This window comes from Acomys minous (genome assembly GCF_964271855.1).
Source record: "Acomys minous genome assembly, chromosome: 12".
Taxonomy (NCBI): domain Eukaryota; kingdom Metazoa; phylum Chordata; class Mammalia; order Rodentia; family Muridae; genus Acomys; species Acomys minous.
In genome coordinates, this window is record NC_140493.1 from 11,302,844 (window position 1) to 11,328,707 (window position 25,864).

Below are 25,864 nucleotides of genomic sequence, written 5' to 3' on the forward strand. Positions count from 1 at the left end.
TAATTCAAATTTTCTACATGAAAAGGGCATTTTATATTAGATAAGTCATTATTTTTAATCCTTTGATAATGATTAGCATTTTTCTTTAAGCTCTACATTGGTCCCTGAAAAGCATTATCTTTGTTTTAGTATTGCAGCAACTATTTGTGTTATAGAAAATGGAATTTAAGTGTCTCCTTAAATTTGCAAGAAAAAAAATCTCTGCTTATACTTTCCTACATGTATTATCCACATGTGGCTGAACACAACACTCCATATGAGCTACACAGAGACTTGTCTGTGAGAAGCAGCACTATTTCATGATTGTACATGTTTGTACATGTTTCTACTTAGTTGTACAATGTTCTTTTTTCACATTTTTGTATCTACCTGGTTAAAAAATTACACACAGAGGGAAAAAAAAAAGGAGAGAAATTATAAAAGGGTAGCCTCATCATGAAAAATTCATCATGACTGAATTTGTAGTGAATTACTAATGAGGCTAGTATGTGTTTTAGTTAGGTTCTCTATTGATGCTGTGACAAAACACCATGACCAAATGTAAGTTGGGGAGGAAAGAGTTTATTTGCCTACATCCATGTTCATCACCAAAGGAAGTCAGGGCAGGCCAGGAACTTGGAGGCAGGAGCTGATACAGAGGCCATGAAAGGGGAGGGATGCTGCTTACTGGTTTGCTCCCCAAACCTTGCTCAGCCTATTATCTTATAGAACCCAGGACTGCCAGCCCAGGGATGGCCCCACCCACATTGATCACTAATTGAGAAAACGCCTTACAGCTGGACCTCATGGAGGCCCTTTCCTCAGTCCAGGCTCCTTCCTCTCTGATGACTCTGAGTGTGTCGAGCTGTCAGACAAAACCAGCCAGTGCAGTACGTCACCATGAAAAGCAAAACTTCTTCCCAGGTAAGGAATTTGATTAACCATAACAGAAGGAATTATAAAGTATTCATATGTGAAACTCTAAGCTAATTCTCCTTGTTGTTCTGTAATGGGGGAGCAGCTTGAAATGATGGCTGCTGGTTATGGTCGGTAGCCTTATCCCAAGTAGTTTCCCTACAGCGCAAATGTTTCTCAAGTTATTACACACGTAATACATTATATAGCAATACCCACTGTGGCAACTCATCTAACCAGGATGGGTCTAATTTAAATGATCGTATGAGCGGTTATTTTTGCACAGCTGAGCTAAAATTCCTTCTCTTCAACAAGCTGATGAATAAGCCGTATATTTGTCTCCATGGCTTGGTGGCAATTGTAGAATTATGTAATTCTGATAGCAAGGTTATAATTATTTATATAGGGTCACAGATTTAGGGCAAATATAAGTAGATGCATTAGGGTAAAATCAAGTAAGGAAGAGAGAGGTGGGTACCTGGAGGTGTTCCTTACTACTGAGAATCACACACATCACCTGGGCCAGAGTCAACAAAATGCTCAGTAAGTAAGGTCACTCTGAGCCTGACGGGTTGAGTCCAATCTCTGGTGTCCACATGGCATAAGAACACAGACAAAGTTTGCAAGCACGGCATCTACATCTATGACACACATCAGTAAATAAGTGTAAAAGGAAGAAATATGCCACACAAAGAAATGAGCATGGTATTTACATTAATTATATATATTTTAGGGTATCTACATTTAAAGGTGGAGGAGGGAGAGAGAGAGAGAGAGAGAGAGAGAGAGAGAGAGAGAGAGAGAGAGAGAGAGAGAGAGAGAGAGACAGAGACAGAGACAGAGAGACAGAGACAGAGACACAGAGAGAGAGACAGAGAGAGAGAGAGAGAGAGAGAGAGAGAGAGAGAGAGAGAGAGAGAGAGAGAGACTTTCATTCTCAGACACGAGTCTTCTGTGTCCATGTCCTGTCTCCTTTTAGGCAGTTTTCGTGAGGTTTCCTATTAAGTCTCAGACACAAGGCCTTTGCTTGCAAACTGTGTTGCATCTTCTGGGCTATTTAGATGAAATTGTCATAGATACAGCTTGCATCAGCACCCAAGATAATTCCTGTCCTAACAAAAATCTTTATTAGTGAAAATATGACAGTTTACAAATATGATGATAATGTATTTAAAAACAAGATATGAAAGAATATATTACATGGGAAGATGCCCAGATGTTTTTATTCTACTCTGCATAATCCATCAATAGTTTTGAAAAAGCAACATCTGTGTCTTAAGCAACAATTTAAAATCCATTTTGTCTTCATAATGCATAGCAAAACAAACATGATTGCCTTATCAAATTTAATATAAATACTGAAACTTAATGCTTGTAGATTGCTTTTGATTATCCCATCAAATTAGTTAAGGAATACAGAAAATATAGTACTAAATTAAATAGTTCTTTTAAATATGTTTGCTGATAAATACTTTTACATATATTAAATTATACATAAAACATACACATTCCTTCATATACATATGAGCTTTTCAGAGAATAGACATACTCCTTTTAAGGTAAACATTTAAAAATATATCTTAAAAAGCAGAAGACCACTTTCCAGTGCAATGGCGAGGATGTCTGGTGTCTTTCTATTCAACAGGCGTTCGCCTCATTTTATCAGCCAATTCGGTCCTCATTTCAATATGCTTTTCTAAATTCTGCACTTCATGTGGAAGATTGATGTCCCAAATAGACAAGCAAGATTGTATCTCTGTAATGAAAAAAAAATTGTATTTCAAAGATCCACATGAAACACTTTTATGAATTTATATTGATATGTTTTGAACAAATGTATAAGCATAGATTCAGCCTAAGTAATGTACTAAGTTATTGATATTATGAAACAAGTTCCCCTTGGAAATGTTAATAACACATTAAGAAACTCTTAAATTTCAAGAAGAGCATTTTATAATGTAGTACTTCATTTGACGAAAAAATAGTTATTTCAAATATTGTTCAGTGTTGGACATCATAGAAATGTCCCTATGAAAATAGATCATAAGGAAAAGTGTTACACTTAACTGAAATTTGACTGGGTTCTCACTTTATAGTAGCTGTTATCACTACCACTTCAGAAAGAAGAAGAAATAACTAACACTCCTAATGCTAAAATTTAATTTTGAAAATGTCTGAGTTATTTACATTTTGAAGCATGAGTTGAAATTTCTGATGGGAGCCGATGAGGAGGCTCAGCAGTTGAGGGTATTTCCTGCAAAGTCTGAAGATCCCAGTTTGAACCCTGGGACACACATGGTGGAAGAATAGAGCCAATGCTTTCCTGTTCTCCTCTGACACATCTTCACATGTGCACTGCAACATGCATGCACCCAAACATGTAGTGCACACAGGTGCATGCATACACACACACACACACACACACACACACACACATGCATGCACGCGCGCACGCATGCACACACACACATGCATACACACACACACACACACACAAATAATTAAATAAACAAACAAATAAATGTAATAAAAATTTGAAGAAGACATTGCTGAACGTAGAACCGATTGCAAGGGGTGTCAGCCCACAATGCTCAGTGTGCTGCCCGTCACACCCACACGCTCTTCGGTGCAGAACATGACGTCATGTTTACCTTTGTGTTCTTGGGCATCTTTTGTACTCTTCCGCTTGTACCCCAAAACCAGCATCACATTTTTGAGGCTTCCTTTACCAAAATAAAATATAGAAAAATTCTGTTAAAATCATACATTAAACTCATTTAAAAAAAAAAAGTTCAGCTGCCCACATCTTTAACACAAAGATAGAGGACCTGCGTTTGACACTGCTGTTCTTCAGGATACACCACTTACAAAAAAACTTCTCTAACAGAGCAGTAATTTTAAAGGAAAACCTATGATGATTCTATGAATGTGAGGCAACTGTTTAACCATTTTTACATACTAGGTTTGATATTTACAGTTAATTCCCTTCCCAAAGTTACAACATTAGATGAGATGAAGCCTGGGGAACTGTGTTCATCAAATCAAGGCACACACGTGAGGTACTTGCAAAGCAAGGTGGGTAGATACATTAAAACCTATGACGTCACATGTCTCTCAAGTCATTTGCTAGTTGATTTGGCAATTACCCATCAAAAGTGTTGTACATACTGAGTCTTTGGCAGGGTCATAAAAATATGAGACAGATGAAGACTTACAGACCCACCCAATCTAAGTGGAGTTAATGCTCTAATAAAGATGTGGTCAGTAATGGGGAAAATCATAACTGCCCAATGCTATGTCAATAGTTGCATTCCAAAGCCAAAAGAAGATCTCAATTGAATCTCCACCATCTCCTTTGAGGTTTAACACATGAGCTAGTACATCACAAAGCAGGATGGGACAGACTGATTTAACTAATTAAGCAAAGAACGAACCACATATGCATATTGCAAAATCTCCTGTGGGAGATTCCACTCATGGCAACAGAGCAAGAGTGTTATTCAACTCACCTTGACTTTAAGATCAACCATAACCCACTGAACTGACTACTACGTCTTTAGTAAGAACCAATCACTTAGACACCAATGTGTACACACCGAATGTGAGAAGTTAACACAGTTGGTAGGAAGTGGCTGGGATTCAATCCCATAATATCTCCCTTCCTGGTTATTTGACACATATATAACAGTTAAAAATCTCAAACACACCAAATTCCAGCTAGTACATGCAGCTCTGATAGCCACAGATGAAACATCTACACGGGGCAGGGGAAACTCTTGTTGGTGCTGTTTATTCCTCATATGGCAAGTGCTTCTTTCCCCATTTGCTAACATCCCATAAACCTCGCTTTGGGAGTCTAAACCCTACTGTAATATTTTATCATTGGGTCTGCATACAAGGGGCTATTATTGTTTTCTTAAAAAAATTATTCATCAAAGGAACACAGTGAAAATTTTCTTTGTGAAAAATATATTCCACATGGTATCTTTATCTATTCCCATTTAAGTGAAACAAATACTAACACGAATATAAACAAAAGCTTGGATAAAACTTAAAGTTATCAAAGTGTGTGGACTGTGGTGCTAGCTCACTGTGCATCACCCCAAGAACGTACATTTATTTAAAGAATAAAACCCAAGCAGGAACTTAACAAGGGCGGGAAACTTAGAATGAGCTCAAAGTAAACATTTGTTTGACTTACATGGTGAAAAGTGAAATAAATACAGTGTGCGCTTTCTCTTTTGCCTTAGACATAAAGACAAAAGCTCATAGCAACTAAACAACTGTTCATCTGAAGTTGCCCATCCTTCCTACGTGTGAAAGTGTCTCTCCTTTCCAGTGTTGACCGGCCCTGTGGGTAACTGCTCATACCACTGCTGGCTGCACTGTGTGACCCTCTGAAGCAGTACAAGTGGCATCAGGAAGTCTCGCCAAAGAGATTTTATTTTGTAAATGTCACGTTTTGTCATCATAAAAGACATGGAAGTATCTAAAGGAGACTTGCCTAATGGTGCCGAGGCCATGGCTCTCACAGAATCGCAGAAGTTATGAATGGTGTGTATGACTCGCCGAGTGGAAAGATCCAGAAGCAAGATGTGGCCTCCTCCAGTCCCAATCCAGAGAGCCGTGTTCTTCTGCAAGCAGAGTGCTTTCACCCTCCCAGAGTAGCACAGGTTGTGGTTGGATTCCTTGTTGATTTTTACCATCACCTCCCTAGAACCGGAAGGAATGTATGTATTCATAGCTTTATCAGCCCTTGAGAGACTTATTATGTTTGCTACATGTGCGCAGCAGATGTCAATGGATCTCTTGGAATTCTGGACACAGGTTCCCTGGCTTTATTTACCAGAATGACAGGCATTTATTTTTATTTATTCTTCTGTCATATATTATATTTGACCACAGCCTATCTTTTCATTAGAGGTTATTCTATATAATTCCATGAATAGATAGCAGTGGTCAGTCCCTGCCCTTCTGTTTTCCTAAAATTAAAAGTAAAGAACACTAAATGAGGTGCTAACAAAGAAGTAACAACCTTCACCATTAAAAAATATATATTCCTCTAGAAGACAGGAATAAAGGAAAAGAAGGCACAATTCCTTTCTTTGCAACCCTGACTTATGAAAACAGGGATAAAATAACCAATGCACTTACTTTAAGAAGTGCACACAGTCTATTAATTCACAGAGCTTTTCAGTTTTCTTGTCCCACACCTCTACCAGAGGGCTGTTCTTCTTGGCAACATAGAGAGCCGTATCCACTGCCACAGCTATGATGTTGGAATCGCTGAAGGCTGCATAAGAAAACCTAGGAAAGAGAAAACACACACACACACACACACACACACACACACAAAGTTAACACTATTTTCAAATCAAACAAGCTGCACTAGTGTAATGACCACATCTTCTCCCTTAGCCATCTTGAATGGCTTTGCTACCTAATCTATTTTGGTTGTCTGATTGGCTGTACTTGACTACAGAATAAAGGCTACAGCTCATGTTCATTTCTGGGTTGCTTTTGAGGAATTTTATACTCTCTGATTCTGTATGGAACTTTATATTACCTCTTAAATCCTATAAGTAATATATTCTCTGTAAATTTTAGACCTTTCAACAGAATCCTTGTTTCCATGAGTATTTGGAAAATTGAGAATTAGCCATTTATACCTATAATTTAAAAGATGTGGAAATAAATTTTAGTAGCAAGGTCTCCAAACATAATAGAGGTCCGTAACTAAATTATAAATGTAAGTCAATCAAATACATCAAAAGACAAGCAAACGAAAAATGAAGCAAAACAAACAAACAAACAAACAAACAAAAAAGAACCTTCCGCATACATTCAGGTGAGTAAAATGTTTATAGAGCCTTGGGGTTTAAACACTTGATATTTATTGCCTTTGAAAATAAAAGAAAATAGGAAGCATTTTCAAATATTTCTCTTCTATCCTGAGACATTGGTGCCATATATAGCTCACAGACAGATTGGAGGTTGTATGTTCCACCGACACAGCAAGCTGCTTTCAGCTAAATGTCAGCTTCTTTGGAATTCTTCCCTGACCTCTGGGAAAGACTAGGCCCGCTGCTCCCTTCCCCCCACTGGCATAGATGCAATCTTGTAGTCCTATTAAAGACAAAGTCTTACTTATTGGTGTGTCCCTCACATGAGACTGTCAACAGAACTTCCTAAACCAAATACATCTTCCCTATATGGCCACTGTTCAGCACAGCCTTATCACATACAGCTAAGTATCTTTGCTGTGCTGGGCAACTTGTTCAGTGAATAGACCGAAGGATGAATCAACACATGCAGAAAAAAATGAAAAACTGTAAATTTGCAACAGACTTGGAAAGACTATATAAAATGCCATGGTCATTAAAAACCCTCAATATTACTTGAAATAGGCAGAGTTTTCCCTCCACTTTCTTTATTATTTACGGAAGATGAAAATGTTATTCATTGTCAGAGCCATTGTTTTCAGAGGTTTGCTGAGGGGTTTGCTTCATCTAATTAAAAACTAGTTTTATGAGCTTTAAAATAAAAAAAACATTTAAAATTCCATATTTTGTATGTCTCTGAGGTTTTTGAAGACTTTATCTAACTATTTTACCTAATCTTCCTATAGAATCATATCTACCTCTTAACACCTAAGATGTATATTCTTGTTATAAAAATAGACTAGTAATTGATATGAGCATGATTTGATCAACTAACTTGTATAACTTATTTATCCTAAACTGCCTGCAATAGTATGTTCAGAGTATTGGAAGTAAGCCTTGTATTATACTTGAATTATATAGGTACAATGCCACATATTAGAGTAGAAATATATATAATATGTGCAAAGAATAATCTTATATTTGAATTCTATACCACTGTATCAAAAATTAAACTTATTTTGCATCTGTACACAAAATTCTATACCAGTGAATTAAAAATAACCTTGTGAGTGACAATTAAGGAATTAAGTTGAGTAGATTTGCTAATCTACTTTTTGTTCTATCTTCTCTACATATTTTTATATTCCCCTTTCTTTCTTTTCAACCCCTGTCTCCAAACCTAAGAATGGAAGATAAAGGAAAGAGAGACATCCCTGAGTCCAACCCTGTTTTCTCTCTAAATAATATTCATTGGCAATGAGAAAGGTTATCTCCTGGTAACACCCAGCCTACCTCAAAGAGGATGATGAGATTCAAAGAATCTCCTTATGGAGATGGCTTCAAATGGGACAAACAAGCCACTGGACAAAATGTCCTCATTTCTACCACAGAAGGAATTCTGCCTAAAATAGGGCAGGCTTGGATGCAGACAGAATTGATCGCCAAACTCTGCCAAGAGAGGGTAAGCAACTCCTCAATAGCTCCTGCCTCACAAATATGTCTGTCAGATATATTGGGCCAGAAGGCTGAAGAAGATGCTCCAATGTTTTAGAGGGTTTTGGGTGACTGCTCAGGTAGCAAACTGCCTCTGTCATCTTCTCATTTGGGAAGCTACTAACCTGCACTCCCTTTATACTCAGGTAATTAATTATTTTCCTTCTCAAGTCTCTGAATGGGTTCAAGACTAGATAGTTTAGTCTTACAATTAAGCTTAGTTGTTTAGGGGTTAAGATGCTTTTAGGTCTAGATAGATGTTTTAGGTTGATAATGACGAGATATGATAGATATTGATTTACATTCAGAATTTCAGATGCACCAAGATAGTAAAGATGTTTTCTTCAAGACTGCCAAATACAAATAGCCAAAACACTAAGAATGTAACATTTGTATAATTCCTGATTGTTTCATGGTTCTTCTTGTTGTAGGTAGTTTATGGTATGTATATATATATATGTAATAATATGAATGTATATGTAAAAATATATTTAATTAAAAAATAGTTTCATGAGCATGAACATTTACACAGGGTATTAGAACTATGAAACAGTTCTGTGTGGTGTCTTTTTTGATCCTTTGCCATAAAATTACAGGCCTACAGACATAATTTAATGATACAGAAGTTGCCTAGCATTCACAATGGCTCATGTTCTGTCCTAGGTCAATAAATACAAATAAAGTTATAAAAATTGATAAATTTCAATGCATAGCAATACAAAACCAAAGTCTTACAAAAGATAAATAATTTACCCCAGGCCACATGACTGACATGTTGCGGAATCAAAACACAAAACAAGTTCACTAGGCCCTTAAAGCAAACATCTTTTAGAACTAAATATACCTTCCAGTCAGCTGCTGCTGAGGCTGTGCCTGGTTCATGTTCTGACCTCTGGGTGTGACAAAGAGGCCAGTGTCGCAGTAAATATTCTTTCAGAATATGGTAACTGCTTCCCTGTGACTTATGTGATGTGATTCTCCATCGCTCTGGGAAAATGAACCCCTGGGTAAGACTGATCTTCATGGATGTTTTTCAGTAATTGTTGGGGGATGGTCTAATGTATTTTGAAGCTAATTACTGCTTGTTGTCTCGATGACCCACATTTTAATTAATAAAACGCCATGCCACCTGCGCAGTACAGAGGAGATAGAGGTGTGGCTAAGGTTCCAGGGGGTGGGGAGGGGAAATGATGGGAAGAAGAAGAAGAGGAAGAGAAGAGGGTCCTGAGAAGAAAGGAAAGCCACCATGAGTTAGCTGGAGGAGAAGCACAAGGCCGGCGTGGATGGAGAATCCAGCCTAGATGAAGAACATTAGCAAGTATATGGGATTATAGATGGGAGGTAGCTTGATAGAAATTATTAGGAGCAGATGGCATGGGATTGGGGCAGGGATCCCAGGCCTGCCACACTATAGGAAGTAACCCATAGTTCAGTGAGTTAGGGCTGGGTCCCATGGACCTGGGGTGGGAGGAAGATTTGAGAGGATGGGGCAACAGTAATCAGAATTTAGTTTATACATGTATAAAACTGTCAAAGAACAGATTAAAAACATAAGATTTTAAAAATCTAAGCAACATACTAGTTTAACACATATATTTTATTCTGGTCTAAAACTAACTTGGTCATAATTTTGATAACCAATTATTAGATCTATAAATTATCATTCTTAAAATCTAAGTTTTCTATACTTGATACTTGAGATAATTGTAAATAACTGAATATATAAAATCCACAACTTTAAGTAAATACCCATTGCTTGCATCCTAATTACAAATTTCTAATTTTAACAATAATTAAATAATATTTTAGTGCCACTGTGATGGTTAGAACTTGCTAAATGTTCTATCAAGAATGTTTCAGTTTACAAGAGACCAATACTGCATTTCAAATGATATTTAGTATCAATTTGGTCCATGAGTAGTTTTATTAGTTCTATTAATATGATTCTAAAGAGAAAAACCTGAGTAAATGGTAAATTGGTTGTATAGAGTGAAAATAACTTACAGTTGGTTGGTTCTTGTCTCAATGAGTTTCTGAATGGTGAAATCACTGGAGAAGGAGAAGACCTTTGTGCCACACCCTCCCCATGTGATGTGCCTTTCAGATGAACTCAGGGACTCACTCAAGCACATCAGAGGCGTACTGACATCGCCTATGTGCAGTGTCTTCAAGGGGGCAGCTCCTTTGCACTGCGGAGGGAGTAAGAAGGCAGACTAAGCGTGCAGTGCGATGCAGGGAAAATTTTCGCTCTACAGAAATGCTTTCCTTTTCAAATGACATTAAGGTAAGAATTTTTGACACCCTTTTCAAAGTTTCCAGCAAGATGGAGTTTAACTAACTTGTCATTCAAGTTATTATCCTCATGAACAAGTCTTTTTAGGAAACGGCTTGCTCATCAGAGCCGCTTTTGTTTCTCTCTGGATCAGTGGTTCTCAACCTTCCTAATGCTGCGGTCCATTAATACAGTTCCTCATGTTGTGCTGACCCCAACCACACGATTAGTTTGTTCCTACTTCATAACTGTAACTTTGCTACTGTTAGGAATTGTAATATACATATCTGAAATGCAAACCCCAAGGGCTCGCGACCCACAGATTGAGAAGCACTGCTTTAGATAATTAAAAATGTTGTTGTCAAGGGGTGGGAGCCAGTTGAATAGATGGCACCGTGAGGGACTGATGAGGGGATGAATAATGTAATGACTGAAGGAGTCTCAAGAACAGGAAGTTGAATGCCGTCTTCAGTGTTTTTTTGTGTATGTGGGAGTGGCAGGGGGGGCAGGGGGGGGCGACGGTGAGAGAAAAGAAGAAAGGGAGTCAGGCTGGGGAATGAAACCCAGGCTTCCTGGATGTTTATTGCTTTGTCGACTCAACTGTGACACCAGCTGCCACCCAGCAAGTCAACTTCAGTGTCTGGATTCTGCCTTCCCCCCACCGCCGGAGTGGTTTTTATAAGGAAGATCTTCATACATACAGGTTGAATTGTCTCCATTTCTATCATTCAGATAGGATTTAATTTCTCCTTAGTTCATTTCATTCATTTAAATCATTTATACTCAAGCAGTAAGTATTTTCAGAGAATCTATTATATGCTCAATGTACGGAACAATAAATAAATAGCTGGTGAAATAGATGATGCTTGCTGGTAACAGGCATCATAAATATATGATTATATATGATACTTAATTATGATAATCACGTATGGGAAGAGATATGTAAGACAATGCCTTTAAATTATGTAAAAATACATTCAACATTTACCTTAATGGCCTTGTCTTCAAATATCATTAAGTTACCATCAGCGGTTCCCACCAAAAGGAAATTATTTTGCTTGCTAAAAGGAAAAAAGTCAAAATTATTACAAATGAATAATGTTTTGAGGATCCTGGCTTCTAAGTTCTCCCCTATTGACTAAACTTGTGACAGGTGTCTTTCTGTGGACCTGCTTCCCAGTCTCTAGGAGAGAGCAGGGACCCCCCTTCAGTAAAGGACAATTCATTCGCCTTAAGAACACTCTGCCTCCGTCCCACAGCTGTAACCCATCCGTGTGCCTAAAGCTCTCCCACATTTCTTTCCAGTCAAATTGAGTTGGATATCGTCCTCCTAACTATCATAGCTCCAGGTAAAATCTTCTTGGCCTTCTTAACTCAGTCCAATGAAACTTTCCTTCCACAACATCCAAATAATTTCAGCTTCAAAATTTACAGTGCAGTTCATACGTCGGGCACCCAAACTTCATTATTTCACATTACTTTTTCCAGTGTTTGGCTTAAACCAAAGAATCACATCAAATATAACCCTAATTGCTCATGCAAATTATCCTGACTTCCATGAAACAGTTCCCAACCTATGACTCGTGCATAAAATTCGGCTACTTGGATATATTGATTATGGTCTATATACAGCTCAATGCTAGAGCAATTGCCTAGGCAATTCCTTTTCTTCGGGGTATAATCCCTATGAGTAATAAAAACTGAGAGACTTTTTTACATATACTACTTATTAACAGATTAAACACTTATTACAATTTATTGTAGCTTGGGGTGCACAGGAGCCATGGTAGGGGCATGGTGGACAGAGGACAACTTTCAGGACGACATTCTCTCCTTCAGTCATGTGGGTCGTGGGTATTGAACTCATGACATCACCTCACAAGCGCTTTTAAAAACTGTTTTGCATTTTTAAACACTGTAGATTATTTTTGCAAAGCAGTATTAGATAACCCCTTTTCAATGTTGCCCATATTAAGTTGGTGCTATAGTGATGTCTGCATTCAAGGAAAAAGAAATAAACATTCAGCACACACACACACACATACACACACATACACACACACACACACACACACACACACACACACACACACACACACACACCAAGACAAGCTGACCAGAGGACGTTCAGAGGTAATACTATAGCTACAGCTGAGCGTGAAAAATAATCGACATATTTTAACTGCCACAGCTTTATCTCTATGTAGAAAAGTGATAAGTATCACTATGGTCCCTCATGATTCTCTTTAAAAATAAGTAAATCCATGGCAAGCACCAAAAGTCAAGCAATCTTTACTGATATAATAATTTTGAAAAATAGCCGGGCGTGGTGGCGCACGCCTTTAATCCCAGCACTTGGGAGGCAGAGGCAGGCGGATCGCTGTGAGTCCAGGACGGCCAAGGCTACACAGAGAGACTCTGTCTCGAAAAACAAAAAAAAAAAAAAAAAAAAAAACCAAAAAAAAAAAAAATGATTAAAGCACCTAAAATTTCTATAATTTCCTTCAACTAATTGATAATCATACCTCTGCTTGGCAAAGGAATTGCAATACAGACAAGTAACAGAGTCAGACATCTTTTCCAGGGTGTGCCTCTTTGTCTCATCTTCAGCATTGATGACCAAGAGAGCCCCAGACTGTGTCCCACACACGATCCAACTCTCTTTCTCAGCAGCAAGATGCACCAAAGCCAAGCACAGTATTCTGCTATCACTAACTTCCTGTTAAGAAAAGAAAGCAAAGTCTAGAAGACATGGTCTTACTTAAGTTACCGGATCTTGTATAGATGAAAATATCCTGCTGTCAACGTACTTAAGTCCGGCTACATTTGTACACTTGCTTTTACAATCAGTCCCTATTTGATGTGATTTTCAACAATAGTTGATAAAAACCAGTGAAGATTTTTTCCAACCTAGTTTCAAAATATATCTGAATCTGAAATTAAAAATTGAAAATAATTTTTCTCAGAATCAATTCTTACTTCGTCAAGATCATATGAAAGGGTTCTTTAACCTTGAACATAACTTTTGGCACAATATTTCAAGGAAATACTCTAAATATCAAGATACTTTTTAAACTCTATTAATTAATCTGTCTGCCAATCTATTGTTCTATCTTTTGGGAGTAATATACAAATCTCCTCTACTACTGGGAGTCTTGGCTGCCAACAGACCCAGAAATGTGTGATCACACAGCCACAGTACTAAGCAGGTGGCCCCTAATGGCCAACAGACATTGGAGAATGAATGTCTCATCTCACATATAGACACCCCATGACTGAGTAACCTTAGTGTAGCCCTGTTTATGACCATATAATCCCGGTTGTGTAGATAGACACATAAAAACCACATGGCCTTTTTGCGTAGACATTCAGTGAACATCCAACTTTTGTGTAAAAGACCTTGATGACGATCTGACTCCTTATGAATGGATACCGGATGGTAGTTTGACACTCACATGTGGATACTTGGACATCTAGACCCTCCACAGTGCTAGTCTTACTCAGAGCCCCAGCGAGAAGAGACTGAAGGTTCAGCTTTCTTAGAAACCACATCTTTTTTTATTTTTTGGGGGTTTTTTTTTTGAGCTGTTTATTCTGTTTTGGCTTTATCTCCTGCCAGACTTGTCATTCCTTAAGTCATATTGACAAAAAGGCTTTTATCTTGACAAATGTGTGTGCGTGCATGTGTGTTTGTGTACATATATACACACAATGCATATATAAATATTACATGTATATTTGTGTATATATATACATATGTGATGTTAAAATAAAATGACCCAATTCCACAGGCACTCAGTTGTTCTAAAAGAAAGCTAATTCCACTTCCTCATTGGCTATTTTTAAAATTTCTTCCAAAGTCATTTTTAAGTTATTAAGATACTTTAAGTTATTTTAAAGCACTACTTCTAATTTAAAAAGAATTCATATTTACCTCATAGCTGTATCTTTCCATGTTTAAGTCAAAGACGGAGAGCTGCCCTTTTTCAGTGTTCCCACAGCCCAACCAAAGAGTTGCACTCTTGCTATTGGGATTCGAAGCAACCATGCATTCAACAACAATGTTCTTAGGTATTGAAATGTGACGCATGAGACAAATCAATTCAGCTGAATTCAAAATGTCAAAGACCTGAGAAAGTTTAAAAGTGACAGAACAGCGTTCATCAAATTAACAATTCCTCCTTATAGATAAAATGTGTCCTAAAGCTGTATCAAGCAGAAGCTATGGTTTTCAGTTAAACTCTGACTAATCTAGATCATCAAGTACAATATTCCAAATTACAGATTCAATTACACTTAAAAACAAACACAATTTCTACTTTTTTTGTATGTATATGCTATGGCATTTTTTTTTTAACAAAAGTGGCAACTGAATCAAATTTATATACTGAATTCTATTTTTCAGAGACACATCAATTGGGAAAAGAAAAAAAAAAGTCATGCCAGAAATAAAATACATCTGTCAGTTGAAGGAAGTGAAAATACAGTATTTGTCAACAACTTAGAAAACATCTCTAGGTCCTGCATTTGAGTTTTTCTTCAAGCACTAGAGAACAGAGGGCCAATGAACACACTATAAGCAAAATGAACCAAGATCTAGGATGCTGGAGAGAGAACTGGAGGGGCCTCCTGACTTATCACACACAAGATTTCAAGAAAGTTCCTTTTTCTCTCTAAGTTGATGAATTATCCATCTTGCTTAGCACAAACTCACTGTACTTAAAGACAAATTAGGTAAGTCTAAGTTTCTCAATGCTACCCCTCATTTTAGAATCTCAGGGTTGCTATGGAGCCCATAAAAACACAGGTGAAGGGAAACAGTAGTTACGTTATGGAGATAATGTATAAGAAATTAAATAAGTTAGCCACATGGTTGAAGCAACTGCGCAATCAATGTTCAGTGATTTTTTTTGTACTGAGCTATTTATGATCAGGGCAGTGAAAGGGGAATAAATCTTCAAATATTAACAACAATTCAAAATCAACACACAACAACAGGACTGCTTTCATTGGGATCTATAAAAATTCACAGCAGCCTAAATATATCAAGGGTTTCCATTAAGATATGATGTCAGAAGATATCACTCAGAGGAAGGACAGCAGGTTACCAAGAAGAGACTTGATACCCTATGAGCATACACAGGGGGAGGAAATCCCCCTCAGGAACAGTCATAGGGGAGGGGAATAAGGGGAAAATGGGAGGGAGGGAAGAATGGGAGGATACAAGGGATGGGATAACCATTGAGATGTAACAAGAATAAATTAATAAAGAAAAAAATGATGTAAAAAAAAAAAGAAGATATCACTTGGCACAAACTTCCAAATACAAGCTAACTTAAAACGTTGGATGAATTTTTAAAACATATTTTAACCAATCTGTTATTCTGTTTCTTTTTATTAGGAGAATTGAGACTATTAATATTGAGAGTTAGTCAAGAGCAGTGGTTACCAATCTCATTCTGTTGTGGTGAAGTAATCTCCCCTGACTCTTTGACTAATTGTTCTGGGATTATTAATTCATTGTATCATTTTGTATGTAGTTAATCTTCTTTTAAGGCTGAATTTTACTTGGTAGTGCCTTCTGTAAAGCTGGATTCTTTAACTGAGCTTTCCATTTCTTCTACTTTGCATTCAAAACTTGAAACTCTCTCTTCCCCATCTTTTAATCCATTGGTTAATCTTACCTTGCAGGCTTTTATTTGACATCCTCTGTTGTTCATTTCCAGTTTTATTTCAGTTTGAGATTTCATTAGTGATTTGATTTCCTTGTTAAATTCTATGTTCGTTTCTTGAATTAACTTTTATTGTCTCATTCAACTGTTTGTATTTTCACAATGTTCATTGAAATATTTATCCATATCTTATATAAGGTTTTTGAATATATTTCTAATGGCTATTTTGAAGACCTTGTCTTTTTTTTCCTTCTCCTTTATTAATTTATTCTTGTTACATCTCAATGGTTATCCCATCCCTTGTATCCTCCCATTCTTCCCTCCCTCCCATTTTCCCCTTATTCCCCTCCCCTATGACTGTTCCTGAGGGGGATTACCTCCCCCTGTATATGCTCATAGGGTATCAAGTCTCTTCTTGGTAACCTGCTGTCCTTCCTCTGAGTGCCACCAGGTCTCCCCCTCCAGGGGACATGGTCAAAGGTGAGGCACCAGAGTATGTGAAAAAGTAATATCCCACTCTCCACTCTACTGTGGAGAGTGTTCTGTCCATTGTCTAGATCTGGGTAGGGGTTTAAGGTTTACCGCCTGTATTGTCCTTGGCTGGTGCCTTAGTTTGAGCGGGGTCCCTGTGCCCAAATCTGCCTATCATAATGTTCTACTTGTAGGCTTCTAGGACCCTCTGGATCCTTCTACTTTGCCATTCTCCCATGATTCTCTCATCTAGAGTCCCACTAGAATGTCCTCCCCTCTGTCTCAGTTTCCTGGTAAGTGAAGGCTTTCTGGGACATGCCCCTTCCTTCACTTACCAGGAAACTGAAGTCCTTGTCTTATGCCTCAGCTAAACTGTTGTTCTTGGGGCCTAGCATAGTATAGTTGCTGGCCTCTGGAGAAGGCATATTGCTTTAGTTGCTCATATCTGTTTGTTTGTTTGTTGTTTGTTTGTTTTGTACTGGGATCTAGGCATCTGGAGTTAGGATGTTTGAGGTATTTCTGGCTATAGATATCTTATCTCATCTTTGTGGAGTGCGTGTTTTATTCTTTGGTTGCTGTTGCCCAATCTGAGCTGAGCCAACTATGGTGGCTATAGATAGGGTCCTCAAGTTCCAGCCAACTGTGGTGGGTGTGGACTCCCTGGTACAGGGCTGGTCTGCATGTCTGCAAGAGTTCACAAAACAAAGGTGCTGGGCTATAAAGGAATAGTGATCAAGGAAGCATGGAAGAACTATGGGGACCGTGGTATCACGAGGCAAGTCCCTAGGGCATAGGGATGGGAATGGAGTAGAGACTTCTCAGGCAATCCTGAGTAGGGCTAAGGGTAAGTCTGACGAGACAAGAAAAAAGGGCCATAAGGAAGATGAAAGTCCTCTACCTGACCCCTCCCCCAGCCTAGTGCAGCAGCTTTGGATCCCTGATAGACAATATGTGGGTCAGAGGAGACACAAAGAACTGGACATAGGCAAAATGAAAGACAGGAGGGAGGTTTCTGTGAAAAATTAGGAAATCCCTTGTTCCTCACAAAGGGCCTAAGTCCTCATGAGATGGGACTGAGCTGAAACTTTAATTACAGAAAGAGTAGGTAAGAATTTTTTTAACCTTATGGGAAAGGATCCCTTAAAATGTGACCTGAAAAGAAACAAGCATTAAAAAGAAGATGTTAAGCATGTCCCTGTTTAAAAAAAATGGTGACATTATGTTCATGAAGATGCCCAAAGAGAAATGATAAAGCAAGCCACATAAAATAAAATTAAAAATCACTGCTTTAGATATCTAAGATAGAATTAATAACATATATGGAAAATGTCTTTCTCACATGCAATTTGTAGGCAGATCACTGAGTAGGAAAAATGGGCACAACAAAAGGTGTTTCTTTTAAAAATATGTGTGTGTGTGTTGTGTGTAATTATATGTATCAGCAATGATAGATACACACACAAAAAAGTATGTATATCTGTACAGATAATCAATGATGGTGCCTCCTGAGGTGTTGGCATTAGTATGACAGGGAATACAGAAATTATATATTTACAAATAACATTATAAATAAACTATATAATATAACATTATAAAATTTAACTCTGTATGTATATGTTAATTTATGTGTTTGAATATATATTTGAAATAATATGGATATGTACATAAATATATACAAATATATTATATTTGACACAAAATGTTAAAACTTTTTAACATCATTGTACCTGGGCAGAAGTGGGCCTTTCTTGAGGATTTTCTTTCAAACACTTTTTAATTAACTTCTCAACCATAGGCCAAGGGGCACAGCTGTATTCTTTAACTGGATCTGAAACATAAAGAAAATCATTCTGGCATACCAAATGAATCAAAATTATGTGCTTGTTATCAACATATATGCGAGTTAAAGCACTGTAATGGGAACTCTTATCTCCATAATTCTATAATGTCTATGATATAATTGCTTTTGCTAACATTGGTAGAGCTGTCACAAAAGTGTCATTCTTGCAGTTCCACCAGTTAGGAGGCAGAAGAAAGATGATGGAAAATTCAAGGCTAGTCTTAGCTACAGAACAAGAATATGATCAGCCTGGGCTATGTGAGATCCTCTCATGACTGCTACCCCAAAACAAATAAAAGATGCCTTGGCTTTCTAAGGAAGAAAAGCGATACAAAAAAAATCAAATGAATGAATAAAGACATTTTATTTGATATTTGTACATAAATAGACTTTGAATACACTTTTGCTCGTATAATAAATAGCTTCTGTGAAAATACTTTTACTTTAATACTCAGAGTGTGCAAGTATTTAGAGCTCACATTTCTACAGTTTGTTTAATTTTTCCTCTAGGAGAGCCATTTTTTTTGGTGGGTGCAGAGCAGTGACCAGGTCATCTTGCACTGGCAAGCTAACAGGTAAGAAAACTGAAGATGGACCAGCGGCATCTAAGTTTGGTTTGACAATAATAAATTTCCTTTTTCCTAGACTCTTTAAAAGTCTCCCAAGGGTATTTGATGCCACAGTGTCCCTAGTAGCCATGAGTACATACTCAGAAGTACATTTTGAAGAAATGTACAGTAATAGCTACATAATTCCCTATTAGAAGATGAAATAATAATCAAGAATGGAAAATAGGCCACAGAGTTTCTTGGAGCCACGAGACATGCATTCAAAACGAGGCTTCTCTCATTAAGTAATCATTCACCAATTTTCACTAATATTTATAGAAAAGAATGTTATAAATAATTTAAAACTTCTTCATCGATATGAATTATTTTGCCCCAACGAAATGAGTACATCCCAGGCTTCCGTGCATTCCGCAACTGCTATCAGAATTATGAGCACAAGTCTGATTCTAATGGCAATTTTTTCCCTTTCCCAAGTGTCCTCCCAATGTAATACCAAATATACCAATACTTACTTTGGATTTCATTTAACTTAAAATAGCCAGCCTTTTCGTGTGATCTTTATTTTGTATCACAAAATTTAAGAATATCTATGCCTTAAGCCAAAGTCATCAAACTGGGAATGGCACTGACATTAAGGAAAGAAAATCCTTCTTATTGATCAAACAGAGCTTACCTGGCAATTTCCCTTGTGTTGCTAATTCATCGAACTCATTTGGAAACCTCAAACCCTCTAAAATTCTACTCCCAGTTGTCCAAATGTCATACAGCAGTAAGCCAAATGAATAAACATCAGCCTGTTGGTTATAAATGACATTTCCTCTGGCAACTTCAGGTGCCCGGAACCCTAAAAGGAAGCAGATACAGCAATAAATATAGCTAGTACCAGAGCCCGCCATTGGGACAACTGCTAAGAAATAGGCCAAAGAGATGAGGTCGGCGTCAGGCCATATCATCTATGAGACACCTGGGGGAAAAAAATCAGTGAGTGGGCCTGTCCCAGGTGCCACGCCACCGCTGATCTTCAAGGCCAGATCTTTGACCATTATTATAAATTCTTATACTACTACTGTGATATCTTAATCTTAAAAGATGTCTCTGAAGGATGGATATACACTGAATAATAAATTATTAAGTAAAGGCTAACAATCAGATAATTAAACCCCACAGGAAAACAAAAATCCTTTCTTTTTTCCTCTTTCTTTAATACATATGTTACCAGCAAAGAGATTTATATAGAAGGGGGCGGGGGGGAAGCATTTTCTAGGCTCAAAGTCACTTTAACTCATCTAAAATTCCTGTGATTTCATTAGTTCCAGATCTTAGGATTCCATCCCACCTAATGAAATTAAAAACTAAATTTGTTTTCCTAAAATAACAGCCAAAGAGGAAGCCCAGCTTGAAGAATGCAAGCTACCTTGGATTTTTATCTTTGTTACCACAAAATCATCTAGTTAGTCTATTAAGTAAGACAAATCAAAGTCCTTTCAGCCTTTCAGGCTTATACCTGAAATTCTCTCCTCTCTCTCTCTCTCTCTCTCTCTCTCTCTCTCTCTCTCTCTCTCTCTCTCTCTCTCTCTCTCTCTCTCTCCATGTGTGAGTGTGTGTGTGTGTGTGTGTGTGTGTGTGTGTGTGTGTGTGTGAGTGTGTGTGTGTGTGTGTAAGTCAGAGTCAACTCTGGGTACTTTAATGCCCTTCCTTTGTGTTTTGGCCCAGGATCTCTCATGGAGCTTGCTGTTTCAGCCCGGTGCATCTTTCCAGTGCTGGGTTGGAGATGCATGTTGTAACATGAATGCTGGGAATCCATTCTTAGGTCTCCTTGCTTCTGCATCAAGCACACAGAGAAATCCCAAGCTTTCGAATTCTTTTTTTAAAAAGATTAAACCTTTTACTCCATAAGGAAGATAAATGGCTTTTAATTTGTCAAAATAAAAATAAATATTTCAACACTGTTGATAGCGGTAAAAAAAAATTAACAAACTAAGGAAAGGTAACTGTAAGTATAAAATGTTCAATAATAAATACTACATGGTACATTTTAAAAATGGTATTCTGTAGCAAAAATGAAAAGATAATGTGGGATCTAATGTTTGGTGACCAGCTAGCAAATATGTAGAAAATAAAATTAATTTTCTTAACTATAATAATGCTCTTGTTACTATATGAATAACCTCCTTACAGGGAAATGCGTATGAGTATACACAGTGGCTAGAGCAAGCTGTCTGCAGCTTCATTTCAAAACTTTGGACTAAGAAAAAGGAAAACAAGAAAGGAAACAAGTTACAATCATTGAATATGTAGAGTAGATGGGGCTAGAACGCGACTATTCTTTCACCTCTCTGTAGGCTTAAATATCTTCAGAATGAAACCCGATGGGAAATACTTGAAAGAACCACGTCAAAACACGGTAATGGCACACATTCCATTTCCTCTTTTATACTGGAAGGTTTTTAGTAACACATATGAATCTTACAGTAATGAAAATACGCTGCCACAGGAATTCAACACTGTACAAGTCCACAGTTCTCAAGGAACGGTTCTAAAAATGCTGACTGGGAGGCGCGGCGGTCTTTCAGTAGGCTGAAATTGCATGAAGAATACAAACGAAGGAAACACCAAACATGAGCATGAAGGCTCGTTCTTCACTAATGACTAAAATTTGGCCTCCGTCACGTAAACTTATTAAACTGTGGGTCACAACCCTATGTGGGTTTGTGGAACTCAAGGCGGAGGTCATGAAAAGTATAAAAATGAGAAAAGGGAAATGTGTTTGTACATATGCATGTGTGTGTGTGTGTGTGTGTGTGTGTGTGTGTGTGTGTGTGTGCATGCACATGGACAACAGGGGTCTATGTGTGGTGGTGTTTTTTGTAATTTTTTGTTTTGTTTTTGTTTTCTGAGACAGGTTTGATTAGACCAGAAAGTCCCAGGTATATCTCTGCCGCTGCCCCTCTGGTCCCGAGATTACAGGTGTGCAGCAGCACACCCAGCTTAGGTGTGTGTTGGGATCTAAGCTCAGACCCTCCTGTTGTGTGGCAAGCACTTTACTGCAGGAGCCATCATCATGATCCCCACTAAAAGACCTCTGAGCTCGCAAAGACCAAAACTGATTTTGAAAGCAGCATGGTGCTGATTGTGTCTATGGAGGTGTTTAACGGTGTTGCATTATGGAACTTTCTGGCCCTCATCTGAACACACAACATGCAAGTCTCACTGCACATACCACACAATGTCAGCATGCACTGGTGTCTCAAACACCCTGCTCCATTCAACACAAGTATAGGCTATGAACTGTGCTGCTGTGTAATACATGCAAAGACTTCCACTGTTCTGAAAGCATAATGGTTTAATTGAAAAAGACAGAGATGTCCTATTTTCTACCTCTATTTTTCAGCATGTATGAGGTTACTATCTTAGGACTTGTTTGTGCTAGTTAAACAAACATATATTCATCTTATTAGTATGCAAGTCTGTTATCTATAATAAATTATAATATTGTAATTTTGTTATGATTATAAATGGTTGTGGAAATTTCAATTATTATTTATTATCAGTACATATTCAATTTCTATAACTGTTTTATGTGCCTATATGTCCTGGGTCACATAAAAATCTCTAGAAAAAAAGGAGTCATGAGAGAAAAAAGTTTCAAAATCATTGCTTTTGATATTACATATACCATAGATATTTTGATATGTTATATGTAATATACATTTCTAAAATGTTATGTATTTTTTTTAACACAAGGGTACTTTTTATTGTTATTGTTTGGCTGTGACTTGCTTCTCAAAGGTTCATGAGTTGACAGCCTGGCTCTCAATGCAACACTGTTTAGAAGTAAATGGAATAGGAGGGCTCCTACTTCATTGATGGATTACTGAATTGATGGGTTTATAGTAGAACTGACTGTTGGAAAGTGATGTAATCTGTAAATGTTATTTTTATTTTCTCCGATGTTGGGATGAGATGAGAGCTAGACCCCAGCTTGGCTTGGGCTAAGCAGAGAGCGTTTCTATCTATCCTTAGGCCCAGGCCTGGAAGCTTCTAGAACCTACAGTATGAGCTTCAAGAATCTAATCTTTTGCAAGCCCAGACATTGAAGGCTTCAGTTCCTAAGTTGCATCTTCTCACCTAGGCCTATCATGTTTTCAGCCTCAAAGACTGTTGAATAAGCTCACCATTTCTAGTTCTTTGTGAACTCTGGGTGGCTGGTTCAACTCAGCTGTTTTGACCTAAACTCCTCTACAAGCTGACTGATTTGAATTGGCTTCTCTTGGCATCTCATTGAATTGCTCTGCCTGGAAAAGTTATCTCTGAACTCCATGAACTGAATTGCACTGACTGCAAGAACTGAACAGAACTGCCTGCACAGAACTCCACCGAACTGCACCACCAATCTGTACTGTATTTCTGTACTATACACCCTTATCTCTACAAATTATCTCTGCCTCCTCTTAAGTAGCTTCTCTTTCCTGTCTGTTCTCTGACTCCTTCTGTTAAATCTTTCTCTGACTCACCACTTTGTCAGCCCCTCAAATAGATGCTATTGTTTGGGATTAATGATGTGTACTAAATTTCAGTCAGAGGGATTAAGGGTATGTATTCCAGAGGGATTAATCCAGAGGGATTAAAGGTGTGTACTAAGGATGTGTCTGTATTCCAGGGGTATCACACAGACCTAGATTTTTGAGTCTTGCCAGAGTAGCCATGTTGCTACGGTACGTACTAAGGATGTGTCTGTATTCCAGGGGTATCACACAGACCTAGAATTTTTTATATGATCCCTTGCCGGAGTAGCCATGTTTCTAGATTACAATTCCTCTACAGGAATCTACAGGTATATCCTGCCTCCAGCCTTTCTTCCTCCCAACCCTCCTTACTTCCTAGCTGCCAAGAAAGTGAGCAGCCTCTTCTACCACATGTACTCATATATATTTTACTTAACTTCAACCTAAAACAATGGGGTTAGTGAAACTTCCACAACTGGGAGCCAAAATGCTTCCTCCTTGACAGATTTTGTGAGGAATTTTATCATGGGGAGTGAAAGCTAACGTCTACATCTGTTTAACTGTAACAGCATACTAACACCCTCAGCTAATGGATGTGATGCAGGTAAATATCCTAAACACAGTACTAATAAAATGTACATACTATGAGATGAAGTTTAAAAGGTTCACAGTAGATCTAATTTAGATCTGTACGTAGCATTTTGCAGATTCTTTCTGGAACATTTTATTTGACCTATGCATGTGCCACCAGTTGACAGACTTTACAAACAGCACAAGCATGGTAGAACATTATGCTCCCTTCTTCTGTTTTGGTGGGTTTTTATTGTTTGTTTGTTTTCTGGAGGAGGCTCATGCACATGCCATGACATGTGTACAGAGGTCAGGGGACAACTTGCAGGAAACAGTTCTCTGTTCCCACCATATGAGTTCCAGAAATCAAACTTAAGTTTTCAGGATTGGTGGCAAGCACCTGAGCCCTCTCACTGGCCCCTGTGCCATGGGCTTTCTTAAACCCACAGACACAACCAGAGACAAGAGTCTTTAAAATCACAAGCTACCCACAAAGCTAATTCACTAGCAATCCTTATGCTTACATTCTTAGAATTTAGAAGGGATTTGGGAGAGTGTTTAAAATATGTTTTTATTCACTTAACACAGCAAGTGGATGTTTATTACATCAACCTTCCATCTATCAAACTGGCCATTATTAAACTATTAAACACTATTTTCTGTGTATTTATTTTCTTGGTAAATCCTCTAATATAACTTTCAACCACAGGATCATAAATCAGGAAGAGACTTGAAACACTTATTAGGCTCGTGTATACCTTCTCATCAAGTGTGCACCAATTTAGTTAGAACTGCTCAGAACTTTGGAAGTTTTTGCAATTATTGATGATGATAATCAAGCAGGGGATATTGAAAACTTTTAAGAGTTCTTGGATAGCACTGATAAAGCCCTGTATTTGATCTCCAGCAGTATGCACAATCGTCATCCCAGCACTGGACTTGAAGCAGGAGAATCAGAAGTTCAAGGTCATGCTCAGCTATGGATAGAGTTTCTGTCCAGCCTGGGCTACATGATATGAGAGGCGCCTCTCAATCAAGAAAGAAGTAAAGATAAAGATGGAGGGAGGAAATAAGGAAAGGAGGGAGAAAGAGAGGGAAGCAAAAGGAAAGAGACGAAGGAAGGTTTAGAAAATCATGAATATAAAAGAATAAAAAAAGAAATGTTTCTAGAAATGTTCGTCATTTTTATTTTCATCATTCCAGAATTAGCATCTTTAGTCACATGATACCAGTATAGTAACATACTACCATTTTTTCTATTTAGAAGACATCTAAGCTATGATACTGTTGAAATGCTTCTTGAAAATCTCCAGTGAGTTCCTAGTGACCTTGCAACATGATATCTACCTATCATGTAACATTGAATAGTTAGAGGACACTTAATTTGCCCAGCGACTGCTTTATTTGTATAGATGTTGACAGACTTAACGCCAATCAGTCACCATTCGCTCCAGTCAATTCTGTAATTGTCATAGAACACAGCATTAATTGTCATCCTCAACAGGAAGTCCATGATGGAGTTAAGGGTGGAACCATCTCATATTTACTCTTTCCAAAGTAGACAATGGCACCCGGTAATGCTGTCCCTGTCCATAAGGGAGCTGTTTCTCTCTCTGACCTTGGGTTGAACTAGTGCTGGGCTGGTGATGCTTTCAGTTTCAGGCTGTCTGGCTTTGCACATGTTCTGTCCTATGG

General features: G+C 37.9%; 1 protein-coding gene across 3 annotated transcripts in view; it reads right to left on the reverse strand.

Moving 5' to 3' along the window:
• Positions 1–1,998: 1,998 nt before the first annotated feature.
• LRRK2 (leucine rich repeat kinase 2) overlaps positions 1,999–25,864 on the reverse strand; it is a 131,226-nt gene continuing 107,360 nt past the window's right edge. For 2 of the 3 annotated variants that reach the window (XM_084749250.1, XM_084749252.1), the window contains 10 exons: positions 19,768–19,938; positions 18,413–18,513; positions 14,477–14,671; positions 13,068–13,261; positions 11,531–11,603; positions 10,275–10,459; positions 6,049–6,201; positions 5,399–5,607; positions 3,546–3,617; positions 1,999–2,650 (listed from right to left, as the gene is read on the reverse strand). In XM_084749250.1, the coding sequence (XP_084605376.1) occupies positions 2,529–2,650; positions 3,546–3,617; positions 5,399–5,607; positions 6,049–6,201; positions 10,275–10,459; positions 11,531–11,603; positions 13,068–13,261; positions 14,477–14,671; positions 18,413–18,513; positions 19,768–19,938 (1,475 nt within the window). In that variant the 3' untranslated portion in view covers positions 1,999–2,528. Of the gene's footprint in view, positions 2,651–3,545; positions 3,618–5,394; positions 5,608–6,048; positions 6,202–10,274; positions 10,460–11,530; positions 11,604–13,067; positions 13,262–14,476; positions 14,672–18,412; positions 18,514–19,767; positions 19,939–25,864 lie in introns of all 3 variants that reach the window. The other variant, XM_084749251.1, reaches the window with a different exon arrangement.